At 42.3% G+C, this 18,601-nt stretch overlaps 1 protein-coding gene across 1 annotated transcript in view; it reads left to right on the top strand.

Annotated features, from left to right (window-relative positions):
* Window positions 1–18,601, top strand: part of COL17A1 (collagen type XVII alpha 1 chain) — a 45,819-nt gene that overhangs the window by 18,514 nt on the left and 8,704 nt on the right. Inside the window, 35 exon segments of the mRNA XM_048947180.1 lie at window positions 76–147; window positions 1,190–1,255; window positions 1,622–1,687; window positions 2,717–2,881; window positions 3,425–3,511; window positions 3,645–3,689; window positions 4,280–4,429; window positions 5,006–5,221; window positions 5,825–5,863; window positions 6,283–6,309; window positions 6,795–6,821; window positions 7,301–7,363; window positions 7,540–7,644; window positions 8,128–8,181; window positions 8,833–8,868; window positions 8,996–9,049; window positions 9,432–9,467; window positions 9,658–9,693; window positions 10,085–10,147; window positions 10,463–10,498; window positions 10,859–10,930; window positions 11,296–11,322; window positions 11,947–11,982; window positions 12,531–12,566; window positions 12,792–12,872; window positions 13,741–13,776; window positions 14,509–14,589; window positions 15,761–15,814; window positions 15,935–15,976; window positions 16,750–16,806; window positions 16,951–17,010; window positions 17,515–17,541; window positions 17,624–17,665; window positions 17,811–17,867; window positions 18,217–18,264. Coding sequence (XP_048803137.1) covers window positions 76–147; window positions 1,190–1,255; window positions 1,622–1,687; window positions 2,717–2,881; window positions 3,425–3,511; window positions 3,645–3,689; window positions 4,280–4,429; window positions 5,006–5,221; window positions 5,825–5,863; window positions 6,283–6,309; window positions 6,795–6,821; window positions 7,301–7,363; window positions 7,540–7,644; window positions 8,128–8,181; window positions 8,833–8,868; window positions 8,996–9,049; window positions 9,432–9,467; window positions 9,658–9,693; window positions 10,085–10,147; window positions 10,463–10,498; window positions 10,859–10,930; window positions 11,296–11,322; window positions 11,947–11,982; window positions 12,531–12,566; window positions 12,792–12,872; window positions 13,741–13,776; window positions 14,509–14,589; window positions 15,761–15,814; window positions 15,935–15,976; window positions 16,750–16,806; window positions 16,951–17,010; window positions 17,515–17,541; window positions 17,624–17,665; window positions 17,811–17,867; window positions 18,217–18,264 — 2,199 coding nt within the window.

The raw sequence follows: 18,601 nt of genomic DNA, 5'->3' as shown, positions 1-18,601 counted from the left end.
TGTGCAATTATTTTACAATCACGCTGACTTTGGTGGGTTGTAGAAGTGATAACATTTCACTTCCTCTTTTTACAGTTTTTGGTGTTCCAAATAACCTGGCTCCCAGCAGTCATACTCTGAACACAGGCTTGAGCACATCCTCAACAGGTCAGATTTTTCTCTTCTTCCCTTCACACTTATACAGTGCCACAGTCCTGCCAGATACATGCATTGAAATATTGTCCATATTACTCTGTTTCTCCTCTTTCCTCTGAATGTCAACAGCTTGTCTTTACACCACAGTTATTCTCTGGTTACGGAGGATTTATTCTGGGTGTATGCTGTATAGCTTGTGTAGCTGACATTAGGTCCGAACTACTTTTATTTAGGTAGCGAGGAAAATCGGCTATTTTCCAAGATTAGTAATTTGTCTATTGAAGCAGCCTGTTTCTTCCCCAGGACAACTCAGGATAACCCTCTGAAAGTTAAACTCATGTGTCCTAATCCATAAAGGTCTACTGCTGTCAGTTTTCCCTATAATTACCCTCTGTTTCACTCATGACTTTCGGTTGATGCTGTTCCATATCACAAGAGCACCTCTCTTCCTTACGCAGTTACACATTCTTCCTACTCAGTGTTGTGCCATCATGCAGGTTCTCTGATTGAGCCTCTAGAGAGCAGGGTGTATGAAAGCAGTCTGTAAACTACATCAGATATTGCCACAGTGATTCTGACACTGAAGGTATCACCTTCAAGTGTTTACTTCTCTCTGGACAATACTTTGACATGCAGTGTGTGCAGTTGTCTCGTTAAACTTCCTCCAGTCACATCAAACTGGTTTCCCAAATGTACTTGTTTTCCCAAGTCCCATACTTCCAGAAACGTCCACGCAGCCATGGAAGTGGGTTTCCAATCTAGCCTGAGTTGATGTTTTAAAATTGTCACTGTTAATAGTCCTGGGCCAATAATAACTTACATAGCAAGGTGATCTAAGGAAAAATGCTTTGTAAGGTTTTGAACGGGAATGTTTAGAATTGTGATGCACCTACTAGCTGACAAAATTCCTTAGAAACTCTAAGGGTGATTTCTAACCAACAGGATTCTCTGAGGTCATCATTATTATCACTGGTTTTATTTTGTTTTCAGCCAGAACACCACTTGCACTGCAGGACTTCTCTAACTCCCATTGCATTGATTTTTTTCATTGCAGTGTTTGGAGTTCAAAACAATCTGTCACCAAGCTCTTCAGCTCTGAATGCCACTGCAGCCTCTGCAGGTCAGAAACCATTTAAGCATAAGCAAATAAGGGAGTCCCTGATGTGTACTACATTCTCCCACCTTTTCTGTGGTGACTATAATGTTCGTATTGACAGAGGTTCCTTTATTGCCATCTTCTGGTGTGGAGCAATGTGGTGTGAGGAGATTTTGAGGAACATTTCTTCTGTTTTGCACATACGGGAGTGGCTTCCAGTGCCTGTGTAAGCACTATAAACTTGCTTGCTGGGAAAGCCCTTGCTGATTTGAGTTATTACTAAGTGTCCTGTTTGAGAAAATATTCATGAATGGTGTGTAGCCCAAGACTGGTATGTGTAGGTACTTTGCTATCCTTCGTCTTTTTCATTCTGGAATTTCTTCATTGCAGCATATGGGATGAAGAACACTTCTCAGACAAACACCATGAATAGTACTGGTGTGTCTGCCTCAGCAGGTGAGTGTATCATTCACAATTGCTTAGACATAGCTTTGTACAAGCATTTCATGATAAAAGTGAATTAGAGATTCATCCATCTGAGTGGTACTAACATGTGGCTCTTCAGGAGCATGACTTGTCGATATCAAGCTCCCTTACTAGAGCCTTTCAGAAAAGAAGGTAAATGAGCCAGGATGAGAAATCAGCTGGCCTGATTCAGATCTCTCCCACTTTGTGGTAACTTGGAGAATTTTATTGTAGCTATTTCTGTTCAACAGATAAGTAACTGGATAGAAGGTGATATGTGACACTGTGTTTCATTTGAAACCAAAATATTTCCAAGGTTACACCTAAATGTTATTTTTAAGGTATATCAGCCTTAACCACTTGAAAATCAAGGAACTAACTTATGCATGATCAGATTGTTGGCTTTTTGTTGTTTGGTTGTTCTATTTTATGAGATAAACTGAGGTCTTTCTACTGGCCTGTGGTCTCTGAATGGCTGGGATTCATCTTTTCTGCGTAATGGCAGAAATGTGGCCACATTAATATTTTTAGCCTTATTTATATTGAGCTCAACTTCTGCAAGCTGCAGTTCAAAGCTTCATAACCGTGCCTGGCTCCCAAGTATATGAGGTGCTTTGTGCTTCACAGTGTCTCTTTTAAGGCGCAATTTAGCTTGAGATGTGATGACTCTTGTGACCTTTGGATATCTCTCAAGACTGAATTTCTATTATTCTCTAATAGATGTGTTTCAAAAGAGAGGAGGTCACTGAGTGAATTCTTTCATTACAAATGTTGAATGCTCTTCATATCCTGTAGAAGTTGTTCCCATGCTATTGAAATACACATCTCTAAAGTTTCATGAGACACACAGCTCTTCTTATCTTCAAGTGACTGATGTGTATCTTGCTGGCTCCTTATAGAAGTGGCAAACCCAGTCATAATGGGACTCCCTGTTTTGATGAACAAAAGTGTTGTGGCTTGTAGTTACATGTTTACATGCACCCATCTCCTCCTCTGTCCCATCTTTCACCAATATTTCAGGTGGAACTGTTTTGAGCTCCCAGGGAGACGACTTTCTGCGCAAGGACTGCAAGTTCCTGCTGCTGGAGAAAGAGAATGCCCCAGCAAAGAAGGAGATGGAGCTCTTAGTCATGACCAAGGATAGCGGCAAAGTCTTTAGTGCCTCTTCCACTGGGCTTAATGGAGGTAATTTCTCTCCCTTGGGATGTGTGACACACATATGGGTCTGCTGAGAGCAGAAAAATAGAGAGGGGGAATATGAATCACATCTCTGCAAGGGACATTTTGGAGACAATAAACTTTGATGCAGCTGAAGTGAGAGCAGTGTGACTGGAGTATGTATGATAAGAACAGCCCTATGCATGCAGCCAGATGAACTGTGCCAGTGTAGGGTCTTCTCTGTCTGTGGAGTTGAGAGTTCAGGACGCTATGCCTGTATGCCACTCATGAATCTCTGGCAGGCATTTAGCCTTTAACCACATCAGCAGCATCTATGTCTAACATATTTTGCCTTTGAAGCTCCAGGGTGTGCCTTGGGACATTTCTCAAAGCTTGGGAGCTCAAGAACTTCAAAAGCAACAGATAGATCAGCAGCTGGCTTAAACTGACAGAGAGCTGTTCTTGCTACCTAATAAGAACCACGCTACCACGCTTTTAGACTCTGAGAAAAGAGTTGGCCTGGTTGTACACCAATTGTAATGTTTTCAGTTGCATTTCATTCCCATTCAGGATCCTTTGCAGAAGACACCTTGAAGAAGGAAAAGCAGGGGCTTTCTTCTTACGTGGCAGATACTGGCCTGAAATCAGATACAAATGGTACGGGTCTTTGCTTGTGGCAATACACGAGAACTACCTCCTTCTGCCTCCATTGACACCTTCTCTCTACAAACCCATGCTCCAAGTTCGGTGTTGTATGGAAAGACTGTTGAATCTTCTTTTATTATTACAGGAGGATTGAAATCAGCGCCAACAAGGGACAAAGCAACATATGCAGGTAAGCGGTGCTATTCATACTGTCATTGGAGGGAGCATCAAAGCACAGCATACAAAAAGCTGTTATCGAGCGTGTTGAATGATCTCTGCGTGACAATGTCAAAGGAAGGTCATGTTTAAAAGGCTACTCCATCTGTAATGAGCAAAGCAGATGCCACAGAAAGTGTTACCTGTGATTTTATGGTGGATGATTGGGCAGTTGTGGCACTTCTTAGCTGCTAGAGAAAATCAGCTAGCTGACAGCAGAGTGCATCCTACTATCAGGATAGATTTCTGGGGAGGAGAGGGATCAAACCATTCTGGCTCTTGCTGTTACTTACAGATTAGAACTGCACAACAAAATGTCCCCTGAGCAATTGTGTTTGTGCAGCAGTTATTTTAAAAAGTGCTGACTGTTGTACCCTGTTGGGATTCCCATTGGGAAGCTGTCTACAGCTTCCACAGGGATTAGAGTAACACCCAGTGTTCACAGAGTGAAATGTAAAGCTTTTTCTCCATTTGTATAATGGATCTGACCTTGTAGTCCTTGTTCTCAAGATATTCTTGACTCTGAAATTAAGGAGCTATTTACCATTTAATTGCCTCTTCCAGAAATACGAAATGGTGATGCAGGTGGTGCAATTGGATCAGCACCTTCCTGGTGTCCCTGTGGTTCCTGCTGTAGCTGGTGGAAATGGCTTCTGGGTTTGCTTCTGGCATGGTTGCTTCTCCTTGGATTGCTCTTTGGACTCATTGCTCTGGGTAAGAAATGACTACTAAAACTGGCCTGGATTACTGGCCTCTGTGCATTTAAATTTGAGACTGAACAGAATCCCACCTCTATGTATCCCTGTCTATGAGAACGATTGCTGCTAAGGTGAGAGAAGGGTAAGATACAGAGATAGGGTCTTCCTTCTGCTGGCAGGATCGAGTTTTACATGGAGGAACAAAACTTTCTATGGGGCAGAAAGAAGCCAAGTGAATTGTAATTTGCTACCAGAGGAGCACATTCAGTACTCAGAATTGTGACCACCACCAAAATATTAAAAATGGACAGAAAGAATGAATAAGGAATATAAACCTTCTATAAGAGATTATATAGTTCTGGGGAGAGGAGGGTAGGGAAACTCCTGAGATGTCTTCTCTTCGGAGACTAACACATTCCAAAGCTGTCATTGAAACTCCAGATTTCCCTGCTAAAAAAAGAGCTGCAAAAATAATCCTGCTAAATTCATTGTCCATAGCTGTCACAGCATTGCCTTGTCACCGCTGTTAGAAATTAGTATTTCAGTCACATGCCTGCATCAACATTTTCACTGTTTTACTTTAACCTTCCAGCGGAAGAAGTGAGAAAGCTGAGATCTCGTGTGGACAACCTGGAAAAAATAAATCACAGCTTCCTGACAGTTAACCAAGGGAATCCGTATTTAGAAAAAGACGTTTCTAAAGTGGATTTTCTTCATGGTGCGGCACCATCTTCAACCTTCCCTTTTGAAAATGAAGAATCAGTTTGGTTGATGGTGAAGAGTAGACTGAATAAGGAAATAGAACGAGGTGAGCAGAGTAAATACCTGTGATGCATTGGACCAGATTATTGAAAGGGAAACAAATGGGTTTTATTTTCTGAGAGCCTAAAGATGACCTCTGGATTGCAATGCAATCTCTCAAAAGCAGAGCCCTCACCTGTCCTCACAGATAAGTTTTGCTGGGACACAGGATGCTGCCACTGACGCTAGTGCTGCATCCATCAAAGCTAGCAGGATGTGGAAAAAGGAAACTGTGGGCATGCCATCCTGCACCAGAATGTGTTGTTTGCTGATGCAAGTGAGTTTTCCATTTTGAAAGAACTGCACGTAAAATTGAATCCAAAGCTTATTGTGCTACTTTTAGTTGTAAGGGAAATATTATTTACTTTTGTTTTGATAGAAGCAGGCTAAGAAGTGAGGAGTCTATGCTTTTCCAGCTTCAGAAGTTTTATGTAACTCCAAGCAGTTCAAGGGCTGGCAAAGAGCAAACTTCTCAAGGAAACTCCTATTGTGTTTTCCAGCCTGTGCTATCTGCAGCCTCAAAATCCAGTTAGAGGGATCTTTGTATGCAAAGCAATTAGCTATTTTCTTGCGTAATGCAGTCTAACAACACCTTCACTTCCTGTTGCAGGCTACTTCCGAGGGGAGAGAGGAGAACCTGGTATGAAAGGTATAGCCTTACAGTCTTTCTCTTCCTTTGTCCTATTCCTTGGTTCTGGCAATGTTCAAGTTTGGAATGGATGTTGCCACTAGGGCTGGGGAAAGTTGGCAGTGAGAAAATTGATACTGGTTTATACTTACAGAACATGAAGTTGGTTTGCCATTTAAACTGTGGGGGGACCTGTTTCATGCAGAATTAATAGAGAAAATCCAATCCCACAATGCATTATAGAATGTTGAAAGGCTGGATCCTATATGTCACTACTGTGATGGGCCTGGTCCTGCATTGTGCTGCTGTGAAGTGCCCTTGTTCATCCAAAACTTGTTCATGTTTTATTGAAAGCTAGAGAACAACTACAAAAACAACAACAGAATGAGAAATACCTCCAGGATTTCTCCTGATTTTATTTTATTTTCCCTTTTTCTCAGGTGACATGGGATTGCAAGGTCCCAAAGGTGAGTCTGAAGTTTCTTGCTGTCTCAGGTTCTGTGGCAGCCTGCCGTAGGGCCTGGCATATGTGTATAGCCTATATGAATGTTTGTTACTTCTGAAGTTAGACAGGGAAACTGATGCATTTGATGTTTCAGATATTCTTGTGATTATCTTCACTTTTCCTGTCAAAGGCAGTTTTAGAGGTCACAGCAGGAGAGAGATCAGTTGTCACTTTGAATCTTGGAACTTCCTTTACCTGGTTGACAGTCATCTCTGGAATGAAACCATACCTGGCTTAATCACAGAGTGCTTGAGAGGATTTCATGCAACGTGAATAATTTAATCTATTGCATAAATACGAAAGATGCAGTCTGGAATTTCTGGGAAGGTAGAACCTCTAAACACAGCAAGAACATAAATTCCTTTTTACATGGGGGTGAGGATTAGTCAGTGTGAGAAACAGTGAAAACCTTTTCCTAACTGGCTTTCTATTTCTTTCTTCCTGTAGGGGATCGAGGGCTTCCTGGTGTCCCAGGTGAGCAATAGTACAAATCCCCTTTGAGGGATGAACTCTTAGTGGCATTACCATTGACAAGAACAAGTTTTGCACTAGAAATCTAGCTCAGCATGATTTTCTGAAGAGTCAGTACTTAGTGAGTAGATTTAGTCCCTTGATTAATACCTTGATGCTGAACTACAGATATTTGGTTATAAGCAAAGCCTCAGCCTGACTTCCGTGTTGTTGAACAGGTCTAATTTGTGAGTGTGAAGATCCCAGGCTACCTTTGAAAGAGTTCCACATCTATGTGAATACTTGGCACAGTGTTCTTGTGCTCTAATATGTATTGTGTTCTTCTAAAGAGATCCCTGTTCGAGTGCCCACATTGCAAGTAGTATATCCTTCACCAGCTGCTGAGTCCCTTAGGGTTTCAGGTTGTTACACTGATTTGCAGGTTATTAATTCACAATACACAGATAAGGATTGTGAACGTTTTTTTGTGTTTTTCTTTCCAGGCATTCCTGGTCCAGCGGGGCACCAAGGACCAGAAGGACCAAAAGGACAGAAGGGCAGCATGGGTAAGCATATCTGTCAATACTGAGTCTCTCACAGCAGATTTATAGTTGACTTGGGAATTACAGACATCAGCTTGCTGTGATCATTGCCTTTCACCATGGAAGTAGGCATGGATCTTGCTTGCCCAGTGCCAACTGTAAAGACAACTATTCTATAACAAGGCTTTTGTTTTCTATAGGTGATCCTGGCATGGAAGGTCCCATGGGACAAAGAGGTCGAGAAGGGCTACCAGGGCCTCGAGGAGAGCCTGGGCCACCTGGATTTGGAGAAAAAGGAGATAGAGGTAGGAACTAGGTTTCCAGTTTTTTTGATAAAGCGGAGATAGACAAAAGGTGGAGTTCAGTCCTGAGTTTTCAGTTACTTCATGAATTTGATTTTGATTATTCAAATCTAATTTTCATTTTTAGATGTTTCCCAGAATGGACAAATCTTTCCTAAAGGGTTTTTGTGTCAAGTTTGCAAAAGACAAATAAGGCTCTTCTTTGTTTTATTGCATTTCACAGTCAAGTCTGAGAACCACTTAGTATCAAGGTCATCATCTTCCCAAAGCTTGGAAATGTACCTTGCTCATCCTGAAGTCCAGTGAGATGGGATTTTTTTCTTGTACAGTGCATATTTACATACAGTGTGTTTCTGACTGACCAGCAGATTACTCTGAAGATTATTCATGACTCTTGCCAGAACAGAGAATAGTGGAAGATAGGGGGATGGAAAAGTGATATCACAGTTGTATTCTATGGGATCTATTTATGTTCTTATTCTGCAGGTGCTGCAGGTCCTCCTGGGCCACCTGGTCCCCCAGGTTCTGCTGGCCTTAAAGGTAAATATCAAGATGGACAGAGAGAGCCTAACAGATTGACCAGGTGTTCTGTGAGGAGGAAATGAACACTCTAAAATTCTTACTTCATTTGTGTTGCACTGCATTAATCAGAAAAGTGGCTCAATAGTCCTCATTTTAACTAAAATTGACTTTTGTAAATGCACACAATGTTTAGAGCAATAAACTCCTGGAGATTTTTAGGGAGGGTGGGGGGTCAGCAGAGAGGTTTCCCGAAACATCCATCTCTAAGATGTGTTATGTTTCCAGCAGTTTTTATTCTGTTTTTAGAAATAATAAATTCCATATCCCTAAAGGGCTGTTAATGGCATTACAGCTTTACAGTCCATGTCACTGGGATCAAAAGAATTAATCGTACCTGAAGCATAGACCCCAACATCCCAGCAAAGATAGAAGGTTTTAATCTCTTTTCCTTACTTTAAGGAAAAACACTTCGTATGTGTTATAAGAATTAAGCTTATAGATTCAATATCCTGATTTTCAAGAGGCCAGAATGCCAATTCTAGGGTCTAGGGACATTCTGATCTTCTAAACACCTACTTGATTGTGAATGCTGTTGAGCAAACCTGAAGAGGTTTGTTCATTTGCTGATTGTGGTGTTACTGAAAGAAAATTCTTGTTCCTTATTCATAGGTCCAATGGGTTCTCCAGGCCCTCAAGGACCTCCAGGTGAGTGCTGCCTTTATTTGCTATGGCATCTTGCAGAGTAGAGAGAAAAGGAGCAATAGCTTCTCACAGTTTGTGTTCCGTAGTGTTGAGTGGGATGAATTAACTCCCTCACTTCATTTTTCTTCAGGTCCTCCTGGCCTTCAAGGATTTAGAGGAGAAGCAGGTCTCCCAGGTGCTAAAGGTAAACTTCCCTTCCTCTGTGCTGTGACAGTGGTACTAGCTGATGTTCCTCTCCAGTACTCTGAGCAACAGACTTGACATGAGCATGGAACACTGAGATGTAAGAGGCAGAGAAAAACGTAAGGGGAGGGAAAGGGGAAAAGTATCAGACTTCATGATTACAAGCAAATATTGAGAAACAGAAGAGACAGGTAATAGAAAAGTCTGAATGAGGATTGAATGAGGTCTGGGTGCTGTAATGATGGATGGAGCTATAATGAAGGAAAGGAAGTTGCAGTTTGAGTTTCTCGGATATGGAGTTCCTGTATTTCCCTGTGAATTTCCTTGGTACTCGAAATTCCTTTCCCTTCTGACTTGTTACTACCTATCCATGTATCTTGCAGGTGAGAAAGGAGCTACTGGATCCCCAGGACCTAAAGGTATATCAATCAATTAAATCTTTTGACTCTTATTTAGGTTCCTTCAGATATGGATATTGTTCATAGAAGTTAGCTGTATTCTTCTTTGTCGTCTTATTTTATGCTCTGGTCAGAGAGCAGACTTGTTCTCTGATGGAAACATTTCACAATGAAGCAATCTCACAGAATTCTTCCTTTTTGTGTACTGCAGGTGATCAGGGTGAGAAAGGAGCTCGTGGAATGACAGGTCAGTAGATTGTATTCTTGAAGTATCAGCTTGTAAAATATACGTGTGCTTTGTTTTAATGTTAAAAAATATATCTAGTCCAGAAAATGCTAGTTAGCTTTCTGAAAAATTATAAAGATGTTACTGGTTATAGGAGTTTTATTTTTGTACCCAAGTTCTCATCAAATAGATCCTATCCTTGATAGCAATCTTATTTTTGGTGGGTGGAAATCCCTCATGTGCTGTGCATTCACTTCCCTTGAGCATTTCTAATGCCCAGAGAAAGTCATGAATCATAAACTTTGAACATCCTATCAGTGCTTTTTTCAATTGCAAAACACCAAGTATTACTGACAGTCATAGATTATATCTTCACCAAGATTTGATTCATTTTTATGTCATCTAATTACAGGTGAACAAGGCTCAAGAGGCATACCTGGTCCTCCAGGAGAGCCAGGAGCTAAAGGACCTGCAGGTGCGTAACAGAAAATAGTTGGGTTTTTGGCCACTGTAATTTCTACTAAGCATCTGTTTTTATGAGTCCAAATGAGGGAAGAGCTTGGGAGTGATCACCAATCTTCTCTCTAAATAGCTAGAATTCATTGGTATGCTCGAAAAGTTGTCCTTACACTTTCAAGTGAACTTTTTCAGGATCTTCAGTAGCTACAGCTAAGGTTTTATTCAAATGCAAGGAGATTTATTGTGTTTCAGGCTGTACTCTGCATAGCAGGAGGACAGGCAACTGTGGTACTATTACATCAGTCCCTAACAATCTGTTTTCTTTGAACAGGACAAGCTGGCCGTGATGGACAGCCAGGTGAAAAAGGTAAGAGAGAAGAGCAAATACTTCTGATGTGGCTGGTGGCTAGTTTATAAAAGGAGTGGAAGAAGATGGCAGTAGATTTATGCTGTGGGATATGTCTCGATGTCTTGGGAAAACTGTATGAAGTCAACCTTGTAAGCATGGAAATATAACATATAATGGAGCTGGCTGTAAATCTGATAGAATTATTCTCACTCCATGACTCTTTTCTGTTCATCTCCAAGTACATGATGCTGAAACTATCCACTTGGCTGTGAGGATACAATAGATAGAATGCTGCAGGATGCCTGGTGATGAAGTTTGAATGAATTGGTTGATTATAAATCAGCAAATTACAGGTCACTAACATGATTATATTCCTAGGTGAACCAGGTCTCATGGGAATGCCAGGAGCCCGAGGCCCTCCAGGTCCTTCTGGAGATGCAGGAGAGCCAGGTAAAAGCACACAGAGAACAAAAACAATGTTTTCTTGGTCAGGAATCCACCTCTGTCAAAGATTTCTGGTCTTATTTTGAAGTTAATGCTGGCAGAGGACCTCTGTAGTGTAAGAAAGCAATGAAAATAAAATACAAAGGGAATCCCAGACCATTTGTGATCTCAGGATTGTGCACACTGCAAACAAGAGTTTCAGCTGCTAGAAGCCAACATTCAGTTTATATACCAGGTGCTAAGCTGACTTGCACCACTAGTGTGCTGTGATTGTAAGCAAATGTAATCTTGCCTTTTCTTCCTCCTGCCCAAAGTTTGTTTGAAAAATTGTTTTAAAATCTTTGATTTTTTTGCCTTTTTTTCCCACCTAGGTCTCACAGGACCCCAGGGACCACCAGGTAGGTTTTCTCACCATGTTCCAGTTTTTTGTCAGTGATGCAATTTTGGTATGGACTCAAAACAAAAAAGTTCTAATTTTTCCCTCTCTACAACTCGGGGCTTCCAAAGTAATATCCCGAGTTTCTGCATCTCCCTTGGTTTTGAGATAGATTTTGCATAAGTTTTGAGGAATGCAGAGCCTTGGAGCACATGTTTAGTTTCTTGTGTATCACTGAAAAGTCCTTGTAATTAGCAGCAGAAACAGAGGAGAGAGGGAGGGTTGTAGTAGAGTTGGAAAAAAGGATGTGATGTTCCACAGGCAGAATAGTGTGGAGAAGGCCAAATCACCAGGGAATTTATCCAGGAGCCTCTGAAAAGGGAGCAGTATCTGTGAGAAGGCAAACCTAGGGAGCAGTGAAAGATGGGAAGCCCCTACTTCTGCCCAAGGACACTCTTGGCTCAGTCCACCATGAATTCCTTCACCTTGTGAAGTAGGCACAACCTGCTTATAAATGCTGAAAGCCAGGTTCTGCAGTAGGAAATGCCTTCTATAAATCTATTAGTGCAGCTCACTGGAGTATATGAATAAAACCAAATAAACAACGTTTCTACTAATTATTTTAAATTGTTCTTCCTAATTTTAGGACTTCCAGGCAACCCAGGCAGACCAGGGGCTAAAGGTGAGTTTTGTTTCTTCCTTAATATTCGTTTTCTTTCTATGCTCTAAATTTTAAAGAGGATTATCTGTTCTGCTGACCAGTCTCTGAATCAACAGTGGCATCTAGTGGCGTTAGGAAAGGAAGGTTTGTGGAACAAGCAATAGCAGAACCTCCCTGACCAAACATGGCACGCAGGATGTCTGCTGAGGCACTCAGCATAGCTCTGGAAGGGAAAACCTTAGCAAAATCCGTTCTACCCTGGATGTATGAGTATGATGTCTGGTAACTGCAACGGAAGTTGTGCACCTGGCTCTGCTAACTCTAGGCCCGTTGTCAATTCTGGCAGATATGGTGCTTGGAAAGATCAGAGAGAATCTGAATGATCTCTGGATTAAGCAGGCTCTTTTGCTTCCTCCATGACCTTCTAATAATACGATTTCTTAGATGAGAGATCAAGGGCAAAGAGAATAGAAATCACATGTTTAATAAGAGAGATAAGACAATATAATTGAGCTAGTGACAGATCTTTCCCAGAAATGGACTTCATATTTATCACTTTCTTTTCTTAGGAGAACCTGGATCTCCAGGCAAAGTCATAAGTGCTGGTATGTATTGCTGTAAGAGTTCAAACTCTTCCACTTGTGGACAATTTTCTGTTTTTTTTATTATCCCCTCCAAATTAATCTTGACTGTGTGCCAGACCCGTACTGGCAGCTCTCAGTGTTGGGAGAATACGTATGCTACAGATTGTCAAATCATTCCTTGAGAACAGATTTGTTTGCAGCGTGTGTGTATTTGTAGGTGTACAAGTGCCTGTGTTTGTGTTTCAGAGGGTTCATCAACTATTGCTCTGCCAGGCCCACCAGGTCCTCCAGGACCAATGGGCCCCACTGGACCTCCTGGTGTTCCAGGTAAGAAAGCTGCTCCTCTGCAGAGTTTTTTCTTGCAGGCACCTTGCATTGCTGTGTATCCAGTTTTTAATTTAATAACTAATGTTGGTTGTCTCTTCTGTGCTACCCTGTCTGGGAGGCAAGATTGCTCAAGCAGTCTAGATGTTTATGGTTCTCACCCTTCCCTGCAGAAAGCCCAGTATCTCAGGCAGAGTTGGTGAGGCAGTGGCCCCGGGGGAGAAATGAGTTACTGTTACAAGGCAGTGGGACAAAGGGAGGGCTGAAAGATGAAAAAAAAGGGAACCCTGTTGTTTTTTCTTGATCTGATGAGTACCAGCTAGAGAGAGGTCAAATTCAGCAACTCAGTGCAAAATTTATTGCTTCTCAGGAAAACAAACTTATGTCTGATTTCTTTCCTTGCATTAGAATTGAAGTCAGTATGTGTTTTCCAGTCTTACCTTTGATCTCAAGACAACAGAAATCCCACTGGGCTTTGATTTTCATAGCATTGCGTGCCTCTCCCAGCTGTATAGTTGGAGCTAATCCTGGAGCTGGTTTGGTAGATCAAGACTTTGCAGCAGACAGTGCAAGAGGAGGGTTCAATCTGCTGCATTTCTTTTGTGGTCAGTGCTATTCTGGTAATGTCTCCAGTCCAAGGGGCACTGAGCACATCAATGGCCAGAGGATGGGTAATAAGCCTCTTTACCAGAGCTTCAAGTCATACAAGATGAGACACTGATGAGTTCATATCCCCATAGCAATTCTATTAATTGAGCAAACAAATTCATTATATTTTCTGTTCTTATAAAAGACCTATTGATTCTCTTCTGCTACTAGAAAATACAGCCAGGAAAACCTCATACAATCTTTTTTTTTTGTTTTAAACCAGGTCCTATTGGGCCAGCTGGTCTCCCTGGACAACAAGGTACTGTTCTCTATCAGCCCTGATTCTGCTCCTTTTGGAAATGGAATTCACCAGTTTTCTTTTGTTTCTAGTCTCTAAGCCCTTGGCACAATCTCACTCCCTTTTGTTTGCAGATTTCTTCCTTTCAGTTCATTTTCCTGCATTATTGAGCTTAATTAATCTTTTGAAGAATTTCCATTCTTCCTTTTTTTTTTTTTTTTTTTTTTTTTTTTTTTTCCTCCCCTCTTTCTCCATTTCTAGAGGAAGGGAGGAATAGTAAGAAAACCAGTGTGATGTGAAAGCTGAAAATGTTTGGTTTTCTTTTCCTCTTGTTATTTTTTTCTGGAAGCTGGCATTTCTATTGTACTTCTCAGCTGCAGTTACATTCCTGTAGTAGGGGATATAGCTTGGCTGGATGCTTCCTGTTGTTTTGAGAAGTGCAAGAACAAACTAGAGCAAAATTGCTACTAATAATGTCATTGAAACCACTGTCAATTAGGTAGACATCTGTTTGGAAAGGCCTGAGCAGAGCTGACTTTCCTAAGAGCTCTCTTAGCTATTTTTCTATGATCCTGTTAGAGCAAATTGTAAAGTCATTACCACATTTGAGTCCAGTGTCCCTCACTCGGGGACTGAATTCAGGCTCCCAGTTCACACAAGCAAAGTTTGAACCCACTGTCAGGGGGAGGAGGAGTGGATACAAAGTGTCAGCCTCTGTTAACTAATTTGCTTTCTCCTCTTCTCCTGTAAAAGGTCCACGGGGTGAGAAGGGATCCGCAGGTGAAGCTGTGATAGAAACTATCAGGACAGAAGTCTCGTCACTGGCATCTCAGAGTAAGCCTGGTGTTCTACTCCTTTTTTTTTTTGGACAGGTGCTGGAGACCTTGGGGCCTGCTTACAGCTAACAGGAGGTGCATCTGCCTCATTCCCCTCAGCAGGCTGTAGGACAAGTGTGTGTGCATGTGTTTGGTGGTGGAATGCTACCATGGTGGGACAGATACCTCCTCTTCTGCCCTGCTTCTCATCTGTGCATCCTAAAGTACTTTCAAAACTAACTAGGTGGTTCCAGGCCCAGGACGCAAATAGAAAATCAGTGGGGCCTCAGTTTAGCCTTTTGGTCACCGTGTTTGAGTAGGGCAGTTCCCTGTGTTGGATGAACGTGGAGCCATCTGCAAGTGGAGAACCAGTTTAAAAGAGCGTGTTAATCTGAAGAACAGGGAAGGAAGGAAATAAGAATATCTCAGCAAGTTAGAGGGTGAATTCACAGGAGAACAAATGCTGTATCAGTATGGTAATTAGTAGAGCAGAATAGAATGATTTAGCAGTGTCCTGAGCAAAGTGCCAGCTTGCTATGTACAGTTCTAGATATGTGATGCACATCAGTATTCCTAGGGTCTAGGACCTCTGTAAGTGTGCAAAAGAGGCAGGGCAAAGAAGGGCATAAAGCCATAAATGGTACTTGCCAAATGACATCTTTGTGCACCAGAATGAGGTCATATAAATCCCAGACTGTGCTTCCATACCACCCCATCCCTCATGCAGTTTTGGACCTCTGCGTCACTGAGCTTTAAGTTTGTGCCTCCACTAAAAGGCAAAGATCCATTTCCAATAAAGACAACGTGGTGCAGATACTTGTTAAATTATAGCTGTGCCATAGTCTCCTTTCTCCTCTCCTTGAAAGGTCTTTCTTTCTCTACCCTCTGAGTCTGAGTTTTTTGCTCACTCCCCCAGCACCTGTTGCTCTTTAGAGAGATTACCTCCCGTTTTTTTCAATATGCTTCCAGACTGCTCAGTGCTGTATTTTGCTTTCTGTCCCAAACCCCATATTGGTAACCAAACATCCCTCCTTTCCCATCTCTGCCTCAACTTTGGCTTAGGTCATCCAGGTCCTACCTGAGTCCTCTGTTGACTGTAAGAACTTCTATCAGCAACACAGCAACTGTCTCCATAACAGCATTAGCTTCACAGCAACAATTTTTCCTTTTTTTGTGTTTCACTTGCACAGTGTTGGGAGATATACAAGGGCGAGCAGGACCACCAGGTCCCCCTGGACCACCAGGTATGTAATATAGTGGAGATCAGTGTGTAAGCAGGGACACACCACCACCTCAGCACACTTCTGGGCTGTGCATTTGGCTCTGTAAATACTCTATAACAATCATGTTTATTTCATTGTCAGGTGAATCTGTGCAGGGACTTCCTGGGCCTCGTGGTCCCCCTGGTAAGAGCTTGTTTCTCTGAAACAACCTTGGAAAGAGGGTGGTTTTTTCAGTGCCTCTGTCCTGTGCTTTGCAGAATGTCATGTAATGATCTTGGACATGTTGGAAATTGTTAGGACTGACTATACTGGAAGTGGAATCTCCCACAGTGATGGGTTCTTACTAATGCAGTTTCACAGCAGTAAGATGCTGCCCAAGGGATGAGATTTGCTTTGGACAAGATTTGCTAGACAGACTAGTGAATCATAAAGGGAAGATGCTCAGTGTGCTCGTATCCCCATAGAACACAACGAAATAATTTTGTATTTAATTCTTGTATGGCCTTCCATCTGGAGACAGATGTAGCAGCACTGATCACAAGGAACACATCCTTACACCATTTCCTGTAGCAAAATGGTAATTTTACCTTACAAAGCCAGAAGAGAATACTGCAGGAAGGCATGAGATAGGAGCATAACCCCATTCCTTGCTCTCTAGTCAGTAGCAAAGGGTGAGGCTATGAACTTTTCCTATCAGTGAAACAGAGGCCATCTGGTATAGACACACTGCACCACAAAGAAACACATTTCTCTGTCCTACATTTGGTGATAGCAGATGATAATGGAAAAAAAAATAACAAGGATGGATAGGTATGCATGGAAAAAACAATGATGCTATCCTGTACCTGGAAATATTTGAGTTATGTCCATGGCTGGAGGTGGAGCAGTTCTGATATATTTACTCATGTTACTGAAGTTTTTTCTTCCTGATATCTATTTGTGTCTCTCTTGCATAGGATTGCCAGGACCTTCAGGCCCACCAGGGAGACCAGGATCTTCAGTGTCCACCTCAGGTAGGCCCTTCAGATTCATTCACTCCCTTGTGCCCTGAGAATGTCCTGTTTGTTTTGGTCTGTCCTTGGTTATATAAAGATGGAGCCAAAGGAAACTTATGTCTTGTTGGCTGTCATAAAGAAATGTGTTTGTTTTACTTACAGAAACATTTGTCTCTGGCCCACCTGGTCCACCAGGTCCACCAGGCCCGAAGGGAGACCAAGGTGAGTCCCACTGCCTTACCAAGATACTGGGTGGGTGACAGCAGCACAGACTGAAAAGAAGGAAGGAAGCACTTGGAGGCAGAAACTCTCCTGCCTTTCTGTGGCTATAAGAATGATCACTGAGTAGGACTCCTGTCTGCTTCCATAAAAAAAAAAAAAAAGTCATTTTCAAAGAAATTTGTTAGCCTATATTGCTGGTTTCAAGGCAGTTGTTCTCTTCAGATGCCAACTTTGTGTCATGTCAGATTTGCCATTAAAGGGGGAATCAGTGGGGAACAATCTTTTTTTAAATACCACATGGAGTTGGTAAGTCAGTGTAAGGAGGTGTCCCTGTTAAACTTAGCTCAGCTCTCGCCTGGCAGGAAGAAGTGGGATCTACTCCCTTTACCCACTCTGCCTTGTAAATTGAAAGCCATGAGAGTATTCTGCAGTGTGGGCTGAGATATTGTAGGAAATCAAAGCCAAAAAAAAGCTAACAATGCGCCTCTGCTTCCATGTTCACAGGTGAACGAGGTCCACGAGGATTCACAGGTAAGGAGGCTTCCAGGGCTTGTTGTTGAGGTGCAGTGTAGTTTTGTATATGACACCTCTTCTTTTTCTGTGTCCCATGCAGGTGAACCAGGTGAACCTGGCCTCCCAGGATTCTCTTCCCATGGTCAGTCTGTACCCTTTTTCCCCATTTGAATGCATTGTCCATAAGCTGAAGCCAGAGGCAAAATCTAACTCTGTTTTGGTGGAGCCAGAATTTTGTTCACACGGTTTATACCTTTGAATTTCTGACTCTCCTTTGCAATTGACAGGTGGTACAGTCACCATGCAGGGACCTCCAGGCCCACCAGGCCCACCAGGACCTAAAGGTGAAGTTAAAATCTAGCTTCTTTCTGTGTTAGTGGCTTCACACAGCCGTGTCTGGTTAAAACTGAAGGATGGAGCAACCTAGTCTCTAGAGAATTAGAGCTATTCCCACCCTTGCCTTTTCAGGCACAACAGAAGCATGGCAAATGAGTTTCTTCAAGAACACGGCCCTGGGTGGCTGCTGTGGCCTCTTCTGCTTTTCCCGAACAAGCTGTTCATCCAATTTAGTCATTGCAAGGACTAGGTGGTTGCCTGTCTGGTGACACATAGCTTAGCTATTTTACAAACCAGGTCTAGAGGATGCAGTGACGCTTACAAATAATTGTCTGTCTCTCTCACTCTGGTATCCAGGTGATGCAGGTGTCCCAGGCGCTCCTGGCATCCCAGGAACATCTCGAGGTGAGAGGCTGTCATTGCTCTGATACTATCAGGAAATGCTGGCATTGCTGGTGGAGATTTACAAAAAATTCCTTTGAGTTTTATGAAAATGTGGATGTCAGTTTAATGCTGATTGGATTTGTGTACAAAACCTTAAAGAACGTGAGGTGTCTCCACGCTGTGGTGACAGGAGTCATGCAGGGCCCACTTTACACCTTGCTGTGGAGACCAATAAGAGGTCCTTAAGCTGGTTTTCCACGAGCCAAATGGGATTAGGAGTAGTGGGGTTAACCTAAAGAGTTTGAGTGCTTTTTGGATCTCTATCCATGCTTCTGCAGAGCATTGCATTTAGTGCACA

This window comes from Lagopus muta, chromosome 5, assembly GCF_023343835.1.
Source record: "Lagopus muta isolate bLagMut1 chromosome 5, bLagMut1 primary, whole genome shotgun sequence".
Lineage (NCBI taxonomy): Eukaryota > Metazoa > Chordata > Aves > Galliformes > Phasianidae > Lagopus > Lagopus muta.
Note: the sequence above shows the minus strand (reverse complement) of the source record. Positions and strands in the feature narration are given on the sequence as shown.